The sequence below is a fragment of the Arachis hypogaea genome, chromosome 17, assembly GCF_003086295.3.
Source record: "Arachis hypogaea cultivar Tifrunner chromosome 17, arahy.Tifrunner.gnm2.J5K5, whole genome shotgun sequence".
NCBI lineage: Eukaryota > Viridiplantae > Streptophyta > Magnoliopsida > Fabales > Fabaceae > Arachis > Arachis hypogaea.
Genome location: NC_092052.1, coordinates 108,870,147 through 108,881,201, shown reverse-complemented (window position 1 = coordinate 108,881,201; position 11,055 = coordinate 108,870,147). Strand labels below are relative to the sequence as shown.

At 31.2% G+C, this 11,055-nt stretch overlaps 1 protein-coding gene across 2 annotated transcripts; it reads right to left on the bottom strand.

Moving 5' to 3' along the window:
• Positions 1 to 7,913: 7,913 nt before the first annotated feature.
• Positions 7,914 to 9,268, bottom strand: LOC112765649 (snakin-2). 2 transcript variants are annotated; one of them, XM_025811530.2, is made up of 3 exons: positions 8,720 to 9,268; positions 8,552 to 8,603; positions 7,914 to 8,437 (listed from the first exon to the last, which is right to left on the bottom strand). In XM_025811530.2, exons 1-3 carry the CDS (start codon positions 8,795 to 8,797, stop codon positions 8,256 to 8,258), a joined length of 312 nt encoding a protein of 103 aa, XP_025667315.1. In that variant the 5' UTR covers positions 8,798 to 9,268; the 3' UTR covers positions 7,914 to 8,255. The 2 variants fall into 2 exon arrangements, with proteins under 2 accessions (XP_025667315.1, XP_025667316.1); XM_025811531.2 differs by having other exon boundaries at positions 8,552 to 8,600; positions 8,720 to 8,951.
• Positions 9,269 to 11,055: the final 1,787 nt, after the last annotated feature.

The window sequence follows — 11,055 nt, the reverse complement described above, 5'->3', positions numbered from 1 at the left end:
GGGGATGTGTTGGGTTGGCAGTTGAACCAACAATGTGATATCACAGCCAAATAGGACAAGCATTCATCATGTACATCTTCTATCTGTTTGTTTGCTTTGCCAACTTGAATTGCTTGCCTAATTGTATAACATAATTAATTGCTTCTTGAATTTCTTGATATACATGCTATACTTGTGCTTTACTTGCATTGTTATTACATGTGTTTTCTACTGGGATTGAGGAGGTTCAGAAGGCGGTGGCGATGGAATCGCATGGCGGTTAGGCTGGTGAAGGCTGTGGACAGCGGTGAACTGATAGTTAGAAATCCCTTAGGATAGTTACCCTGTTTCATAAAGGATTTAAAGTTATGGTTTTAATTTTAGTTATGCTTTAAGTTGAATCTTATGATTGATATAAAGCTCTAGGATTGCCTCTAGCATCCCGGGGTTTTATATCTTACATTACTGGACACTATTACCATACTAAAAACCTCCGGTTCTCATTCCATACTTTGTTGTTATTTTTCAGATGCAGGTCGCAACCCACCTCGGTGAGTTGCTTGATGGTGACAGAGCGGAAGACCTTTATCATGTTTTGGAGTCTTTTGGTTATTTTGAATTGTTCTCTCACTTTTGTATTTATATTTGCCCTAGAGGCTTGTTTTGAGAGAGATATTCTGTATATGATGTTTTAACTTTCAAAACTCTGTATGCCTGTATATACTAGTCGGCTTAAACTTCGCGGGCTGCTGCTAGTTCCGTATGACTATTATATCTTCTTATATACTTATATTTTGTTATCTTTTAACTTTATCTTGTGGCTTAAGTTTTTAGCTTTGTATGAACGTGTTGCGCTTTTGTAACTCTGTTTTTGAGCATATTCCTTCATCGGGCTTCTAGAATTATTATTCCTTCTATATATATTTATGTATAAGTCTTAGGATTGTCGTGACCTCTGATTAACCTTGCTTTATGGCATGAGGTAAGGCTTAGGATAATTAGGATGTTACAATAAATAAAGGAAGGAGATGAGCGGTGGTGACTAACTTACTTACGATCAAAGCTAGATCCAAATCATAAAAGCTCCTTGAAAGTAGTGACACGGTGTTGCTTGTGATGGCAAAGGGATCAGGGGTGGCAAGGAGAAGAACGACGGTGGTGAAATAAGCGCTAGCGACAAACCTTCAGATCCAAGCCAGATCGAGAACCAGATCATAGAAGCTCAATGAAGGTACCAACACGAAGATGAGTTGAAACAAGGGAATGAACAGTAGTGAGGAGATGAATGACAGCAACAGGAGATGAAAGACAACAAGAGATTAGAGTCTATCATTCACATTACCCACACCTTTTGATATGTAAATAGGGGTGGCAAACGGACCGAAATCCGCCGAACTGGCCCGTGTAACCCGCCAAAAAAGGCGGGCTAGGTTGGAAATTTGAAATCATGAAACTTAAAAAGCTTGCCTAACCCACACCCCCTAATCTGTGGGCTTTGGCAGAGCAGGGTGGGCTTCCCAGCAGGCCAGACATTTTTTTTTATCAGGGCCATTTTTTTACAAATTTCTATGATATTATTGATTTACAAGAGGATGATGATGATAATTGAAAATGTTCTATGTTATATTTTGGATTATATTTTATGTTTGATTGATTATAAACTTGAAGATGTTTAATTATATGTTTTAGACAATGTTTGTTTTAGTTTGAACAATGTTAGTTTTATTATTTTGTTTCAAAATATTTGGTTTATGATTATGTTTATTACACATTTATAATTAAAAAGATTTTAATGTTTGTGAATTTAGAAATTATAAATTTTATATCTTTAGAAATTATAAATTTATTAAAATAGTTGTGACATTATATATATTATTTAATATTTAGTGATTTATAAATATTAAAAACGAAAATTTTGGTAGACTTGGCCCACCAACCTGCTAGCCCGCCGTTAGGCGAGGTGGTAGAGGAATTCAAGACCGTCTCACTAGGCGGGGCGGGCCAGTCCGCCAGATGGCAGGCTTTTGGCAAGGCGGGCTTCCCCGTTTAATTTGTCACCCATATATGTAACAACACTAATCACTCTCAGTCTCTCATATGCAATGACACTCCGAGTTAAAAGACAAAAGGAATTATAGTGGCGGTTATAAACCGCCATGATAAACTAAAACCGCCACAAAAATTATCAACATTATGACAGAGACTAAAATTGTTAAATTATAAAAAATAATGGGACTTATGTAAAATCGTCATAAAATTAGTGTCATTTTAATCCAACTTTTTTGTAGTGTATGTTCTTTGAAGAGATAGGAGAACTCTTATTTAACATTAAATTTTCCACACAAATAATTAAAAATATTTATGCAAATGGTTAGGAAGACAACACTTTGGGACTTGCATATAATACGAACCAAGTCATCTATAAAGTTAAATTTGTAAGTTTTGCTCAATCACAAGGTCAACGTGGATGGTTCATAAAATTCTAATGTGAAACTCGTAATATTTTGCAATACTTGAAGAAGAAATATCTTGGCAAATCCAAATGTTCTGTTAATATTTTTTAGAAAATTTTTAAATTTACTAGTTGTAATGTTGAACAAAATAGGCTTGTAATTAAAGTTGTTTGTGCTACCAAAGTTAGCAATTAGGTCATCACTTAGGAATATTTTCTAAGTTTATTTAGTGTCAACATCTTAAAAGCTTAAATAATAGTCTTGATAATGAAATAACCTTTTAGATTTAGTTGTTATTATTAAGACTTCTATATTATCTCGATGTAGGTATTATAGATTAATGATTAAATAATTTTATTTTTTATGACATTTTAGTGTTAATAAATAAAATTATTTTTTAGTACATATTTTGTTATTTTTTGTAGTCTATATTTATTATATATTTTCAATAATATTTTATTATTTTGATTAATAAAAAAATAAAAACATTCAAACGAATTATTTTGGAATTTTTAAAAATTTTTAGGAAAACTCTGAGATTTTTTAAATCTTTTAGTGAATGTTTTATACTTCACCCTAGGGATTGATTTTCCAGCTCGCACATGTGGACATTTAATGTTCACGTGTGTGAGTTAACATTCCACATCAATAGTCACCGTTAGTGCTTAATAGAAAGAAACTTTATTGTCTAACAGAAGTAAACATTTAAAACTATTTTGTGTATTTTAAAATCTGAAAGATCAAAGTGTCTAATTTTAAAAAATTAAACGACTAATTTGAATAATTACTCTAAAAATTATTAAAGACAAATTTAGAGTAGAATTGTTATGCAGATATTTAGCAATTGAAAGTTATGACCAACTTGACGATTGCAAACATTTAGAATGGTTCGAAATTTAATATTTGGGAGCGAAACATACTCCTCTTGTGAGTATCAATCTTATGTGCATCAAAGTCTTTACTTTGTCAATAAAAAAGAAGAAGAAGAAAATAACTTTGGAAAATCAATAAAAAGTAAAAAAAAAAATTGAATTTACTTGATAAATTTAACATAATTAATACTTCACAAAACTTCAGATTAAAGGTTACAAATTACAAAAGAAGATAATTTGATAAATTACAATAAAAAGAAAAGGAAAATGGCTTTACATAAAAAAACAAAGAGTGCATAATTGACAAGAACATAAAGGAAATGTGATATGAAACCTATGCAAAAAACTAACTTAAACAAGTCACAAAAAATCATTGGGATTTGTGAGAAAGTGTGTTTTAGAGTGAGAATTTTTCAACCCCTCGTATTTCATTAAAATATTTAAAAACATCCTCAACCAATCTTAGTTTGCCATGTGTCAACTCTGGAGTACTACAAAAAGTAACTGTTTTCACCAAATGCAGAACTAATAACCATCTTGCACACAACGTTCACCAATTCCCTATCTTTATTGAAACAATCATCATTGAACTTTTTCAGTCGAACGACTCATTACCGATATCACTTTGTCAACCAATAAATTGCACCCTAGGATCATCATCACTGTCGAGGTTTTATTTCAATAGAGTATGATCGATCCTTTGCCACAATAATTAATTTTATTTTTAAATAAATTCATGATACTATTTCACTTCCCAAGTAATTGCCATCATCATTGTAACTCCATTAAATGTTCCCACGTCCCCTCACATCCCATCAATCTTTTTGTGCCTTTTTTATTTCTTAAATTTCATTTTCCAAGACACATATATAAAACCAAACTTCTTCTTCTTCTAACCCTTCATTTTTTAAATTCTATTTCTGCTAACAAAAAACGCTTGCCTCTTTCATTGGTTACCTCTGCTTATCACTGTGCCTAACTTTCGTCACTATTATTACTGTTTCCTGACTTCAATCTTTCGATTTTACTCTTTTCTGCATTCTTTTGGTACACTCCCTCACATTTTTACAAATCTCCTGCATGCTATTTCTTCTTTTCCTTTCCTTTCATTCCATTTACTACTTCCCTTGCAACCAATTATTAACAGCTACTGATACACCTATTAGCATGAAATGATTTCAAATCTTTAAATTTCTCTTATCAATTGATTAAAATTTTATTATTTGTGAGTAACAAAAATGCCAATGCAAAAATCCCATTTTTGTTTTTTTTATTTCTATGATCGTGCGTAACTATTCGTCTTCCTTAGCTAATTTTAGGTTAAAAGTCTCTTTTAGTTACCATGTTTCCACACATGTATTGTAGAAATGGCTTCTTCCACCCTATCTAAGCCTTCCCCAGCCAAAAGCAAATGTAAAGAGAAAGTTGAAGAATCTTCTGACAAAACTAACCTGAAAATATTATAGAAGGAATTTGGCATCATCATCGAAGATCCAATCGACACTATTAATGATGAGAAGATTTTATTCTATTTTTCTATCAAAAATGAACTTCACTATTTTTCTAAGCCCCTTGAACTCTCCGGAGCAAGCAAAAGGTGTTTTCCACTATTTTTCTTGCAATGAAGGGCAAGATATTCTGATAAAGAATGACTTGTATGTTGCCTCATTTGTCGACCATGCTCGACCTTTTCGCAATAACCCAAAGATTGCTTTTAAAAATGTGAACTTCCTTACTTGGTATAAAAGGATAAAACCCCACAAAAAGGATTCTTGGCACTATTGAGGACTCTACGACCTCATGAGACTTTTTCAATTTTACCCATCAACACATCATTGGATGATAGGGGCTATGTTGTGCTTTTGGAGTAAAACCACCAACAACCTTCATCTACCATGTGGCATGATTAGCACCCATCAAAGAATAACTTGCATGGCTTAACCTCAATATAATTTGCTTCCTAGTCATTCAGATTGTTTGGTCAATCAACCAAGAAATCTACAATGACCTATCCTTTAATAGCCTTAGCAGGTACATACTGTAAATCATATTCAGTAAAGCAAGCATCTGTTTACCAATTCGACCATGCATAATTGGATAAGATAGTATATATTTGGCAAGGTCAGTTGTAAAAATTATCTTGACAGTTTTAGCTGCCATATAACATTTGAGTTTAGTGCAAGCTTAATATAGTGACAAACACAACTTCTCGACCGATGTATAACAAGATTCAATACTTGTCAAAACTCTGCTAAAATAGTAAATGGCTCATTCATTACCATTGTCATCATCTTGGGAAAACATGTAACCAATAATGTTGTCAGAAAGCAGCAATGTATAGTTTTAAAGGTTCATTTGGTTGAACTGTGGCCATCACGGGGGCATGAGTCAAATAGGTTTTGGTTGAATCAAAGCCATGCTGATGTGCCTGTGTCCAAATATATGCATATTCATCTTTGAGCTTCACTATAGGAGCAAAAATACGAGTTTGACCAAATAGTTTGGAAATGAATCGATGTAGAAAATTCACTTTTTCCAAAAAGGATTGAACATCTTTCTTCGACTTGGGCGATGGCAATTCTAAAAGTCGTTTTGGTTTTGTTTTGATAGATTGCAGTACCCTTCTTTTGCATGACAAAACCTAAAAAATAACCAGTTGATACACTAAAAGCACATTTTAAAGGATTTGTCTTTAATCATTTACATCTCATAGTGTTAAATGCTTTATTTAAATGATCGAGATGTTGATCGATGGAGATAAATTTCACCATGACATCGTCGATATAAACCTCCATAAATTTCCCAGTATATTCATGGAAAATAGCATTCATAACTCGTTGGTAAGTTATCCTTGCATTCTTCAAACCAAAAAGCATCATTACCCATTTATAAGTACCTAAAGCACCAAGATATCGAAAAGTCGTTTTGGAAAAATCTTCAACAATGAAAAGTCTATTTGTAGAATCAACCAACTCATCTACAACGGGAATGTGATATTCATCTTTTGCATTATTTAAGTCACAAAAGTCAATGTAAACACGTAACTTCCTATTCTTTTTCATTACTAGAATAATGTTCGACACCCAATTGACGTAACGAGCTATGCAAATGAATTTGACTTTTAAAGGTAAACGATGTTTGACTAAAGAGCGATCGAGGCCAGACATTTCATCATAATCCCAAGCAAAACAATATTTGTATTTATTCAAAAACGCAATTAGTTTTTCTCGAAAATCAGGGCCAATGTTTTTGCTAACATATGTTGGCCTCTTAACCTCATTATTTCCTAGATTATTTTCCTCAAGTGAATCTTGAGATTCGAAACATTTTTCGATATGGTCATCATCTTGAGGCTTTTTCAAAACCCAGAGGTTCAAGACCATAAATACAATTTGAAGAAAATTTGACAAAATTATTATAGAAAGAACTATTTTTATTTATATTGTTAGCTAAATCAGTTGTCAAGTCTCTTTTAGTATAAAGTTTTTGAGATACATCGACGTTTGCTTGACCAAAAAACCAAAGCATGCATAAATTTTGACACACAAATAAACTGTCCTACCAGGTGTGCCAATTTGTTATGCAGATATTTAGCAATCGAAACCAATGATCAACTTGACAATTGCAAACATCTAGAATGGTTCAAAATCAAATATCTAGAAGCAAAATCTACTCCTTTTGTAAGTATCAGTCTTATTTGTGTCAAAGTCTTTACTTTGTCAATGAAGAAGACAAAGAAAAAAACTTTGCAAAATCAATAACAAGTAAGAAAAAAAATTGAATCTATTTGATAAATTTAACATAAATAACACTTCACATAACTTCAGAGTAAAGGTTATAAATTACAAAGAAAGATAACTTGATAAATTACAACTAAAACAGAGATGACTTTACATAAAAAAAAATAGTGTAGAATTGACAAGAACATAAAAGAAATATAGAACGAAACCTACACAGAAAACTAACTTAAACAGGTCATAGAAAGTCGTTAGGATGTGTGAGAGAATAAGTGTATTTTTGAGTGAGAATTTTTTGACCCCTTATTTGTTGTTCATTATGTTGTTTATAAACATCTTTAACCAATCCTGATTTGCCATGTGTCGACTTTAGAGCACTGCAAAAAGTAACTTTTCCCGTTAAATGCAGATTTGATAACCGTCTTGTACACAATGTTTACTAATTCTCTTAACGAATCTTACTTTTGTCGAGACGATTATCAACGAACTTCTTCGATTGAATGCTTCATTATCGATATCACTTTGTTGACCAACAAGTATTATTCAATAATTTATTAGTCTTCTGGTACTGAAATTAATTAATTATTGTTTTTCTTATTTTTGAATAGTATTATTGATGATAACAATATTATTTATACACTAAAATCAACTACTAATTAAAATAAATTATCATATATTTATATATAAATATATTTATTGTTTAAATTATTTTCAATATATATTTTAAATTTAAAATATATGTTATATTAATAACTAATTTTAATATATACCCATCATTATCCATTATTATAGATGGTCAAGAAAAAATAAAAAATAATAGAAACATACATCATAACATACATAAATGAAAATTACAAGAAAAGACAATAAAATACATAAGATGAACTTTATTTTAACTCCGAAACAAACACTCACAAGGATTCAACACGCATTATTGAAATCAAAACACAGCTTATTATGTTACAGGACGCTGGTCTCGTGACCACATCATTTCATGACCTCTCATACATATATAATAGCAATTAGCAAACACAAACAACATAGATAGCAATTAATTATTAGTCAAGAACTTATTGATTAAATCTCATATACGTTTATCTTATTAAAAGTTTAAAGGGGTATATCCGATTATTATCATCCTTAATTACTTGTCTTCATATTTAATTTGGAGGCAGTTGAGATGATTTAATTTGCATGGAAGCTGCTAAGAAGGTTTAAGGGCACTTGCGCCTGCCACCGTGGGTGGTTTGGTTGTAATAACAGGGACACAGTTTTTGGTTGCCGGAAGTGCCCGGTGGTACGCAGTTGCATCTTTGGCAGCATGTTCCGCACGCTCTCTTGCACATCCTTTGACGAGATGCTTTGCTGCATCTCACACTGCATGCTCCACTGCAATCTGATCCATGTAACCATCAAGCTATTATATATCATTTTTTATTCCCTTAAACCTGGCTTAATAATAATTAGCCTTCGCCTTTTAAATTTAAAATTAAACTTAAATTTATCGTACCTATCTTCTTATTATTAACAGAATCCTCAATTGTCTGCTGGGGTGCCTCCTGCTACATGTTAGGAATCAAAAAGTAAAAGAGAGTATAATCATAGTGAAATGATATTAATTATAATGTAGAAATTAAGAAGGCAAAAAGAAAGTATAAATATAATAATCTTTAATTACCGATTCATAAGCTTCCCCAAGATGGAGGAGGAGCAAAGACACAATAAGGGAAGCAGCTAGAAGCTTAGAGAGAGCCATGACTTATTATGGTTGTTAAAAAGTAGATATATATATATATATATATTCTCTCCTTCACAAGTTCGCAGAATAATGGAAAACAAAGAGTTCTATTTATAGTTAAAAAGAGAAGGCCGTAAACAAAAGAATGCTCTATTATTATTATGGTTAAGATAATTGACTTTAAATCATGTTGTTTGTATATATATTATACAACATAACCAAGTTAGGAGTACATAACAAAACGGCCACTAAGTCACTCATCCGTATAAATTAAAATATATATTGAAATACTAAATATACGTTGAAAATAAATTAAACAATATATATTGTACAATAGATGTTAGTGGACTGATTTTCTTTAGACACATAGTATTTTTGTATATAATATTGTATTAGAAGTATATTTTAGCTCTTGAAGGAATCGAACTTTGTTCTTCATGTTTGAAGGCATAGTATACTTTGGATTTTTGGAGAAAAAGATAAAAACATACTTTACACATTCTTAAAAATATATCTTATAATTGGTGAAGAAAAAATATAAGGAGATAATGAGAATACTAAATAATATGAATAATAAAATAAAAAAATTAAAATAAAAATTATAAATCAAATTATGAATTAATTATTTTTAATTTTAGATTTTAAAATTTTAAAAATAAAAATTTGTAATTAAACCAAATTACAATTATCTGGCCGAAGTTGTCATTGCATGGCTGCTCCATCGCTGGATCTCCTCCCTTGCCTCCATGCGTCGCTGTCGACTCTCTCCACCCTACAAATGTGCTAGATGTTCAATTCACTAGATATGTAGATGATTATTTTGTTTGATTTTAAGTATATACAATTAACAAATGTTGGATGATCATTTCACTAGGCAGCCAGATGATTATTTTAATAACTACGTGAATGGTTATTTGATGATGATCCCGCGACGATGATGGGAGAAGGGCTACAGAGATGGACAATGATAACCGGTAAGAGAGCTTCTAACGTCGGAGAGGTGAGATGATTGATGAGGATGTAACAAACAGTTGGGGGGAGAGGGGAAAAAGAGGGTATTTGGATAAGTTTCTTTGGTAAATTAGGATTGGAATGGTTAATTTTTGAAATAACTGTTTGAAATTTTTGGCTTAGGTAATTTAGGAAGTTTTCTTATTTTTTTTTTTTCTTGTATTGGATCAATTATTCACATTATTTAGATTTTTCGTTATCTCCCTAACAAAATTGATTGGTGAATTAACATTTTGAATCTTAGTTATTGGTGTGAAGATTAATGAATACAATGGAGACTATAATGTTGTTTTATCCATTACGAACTTATAGATTAAAATGATGGTTTGTTCGAGATACATCTTGAATTTAACTTAGTTATCATGACTAAATCAAGAATTATATTAAAAAAATGTTATATACATCGCTTATATATATATTTTTGAATTAAAAATATTAATAAGTTAAAAAAATAAAATTTATAAAAAGAAAAATATTTTAAAAAAATACTATGAACTATCAGAATTTATTATTTTTGGCCATCGCTTAACTATTAACTCAATTTCTTTAGTTTAGTTCTTTTAATTTAGTAATCTAACAATACATATACTTTATTCATATTTTTAAACATTAACCAAAAACAATAAATTCTAATATCTCTCTAATACTTCTCTTAAAAAAATACACAAAACATGTAGTGTAAGTATTATTTTTTTATAAAAAAAGATTAGGATATCATTCAAATAAAATTTTTCAGTGATCGATAGATAGAATTGCCTAATAATATTTCATAATTGTGACGGTGCTTATTATAAGGAAAAGAGATGCGAGATATTGAGAGATCATGCAAGTATATGAGTTTGTAGGGAAAAGGGTTTCGTAAGACCAAGCGACAAAAACCCTACTCACTATTTAATTTGCTTAATACATAAATTAGCAATTGGTTTCTTCCGTTCTCGCAATGGTAATCCTCATTATTCCAAGGGAATCAGTGTTTTCAAACCCAATGTTAAAATATATGAATAATAATTGAATATGGCCGACCCAAGGAGAGTCAAATTATAGGAGCAAGTTGCATTATTATTGTGTTTTGGGGCAGGGGAAATAGTAAAGGATGAAGGGTGGGTTCGGTCTTTCGGATACATGGAAAATTACGATTGCTGAATTATTATCCTAACAACCAAACACATTACCAAGTGCCCTCCGTAGTGTTAGGCTTTCGTAGATCGATGGTGATATATTTGGATCACAGTTCATGCATTCTGTAGCAAGATCAAACTATAGTT

Bases quoted from the DNA above. Each gene is read 5' to 3' on its own strand.
- LOC112765649 (XM_025811530.2), bottom strand. From the start codon at position 8,797: ATGGCTCTCTCTAAGCTTCTAGCTGCTTCCCTTATTGTGTCTTTGCTC. The intron at 8,604-8,719 runs GTAATTAAAGAT...CCTAACATGTAG, and splicing joins TTGGGGAAGCTTATGAATCG to CAGGAGGCACCCCAGCAGAC. The intron at 8,438-8,551 runs GTACGATAAATT...TACATGGATCAG, and splicing joins TGTTAATAATAAGAAGATAG to ATTGCAGTGGAGCATGCAGT.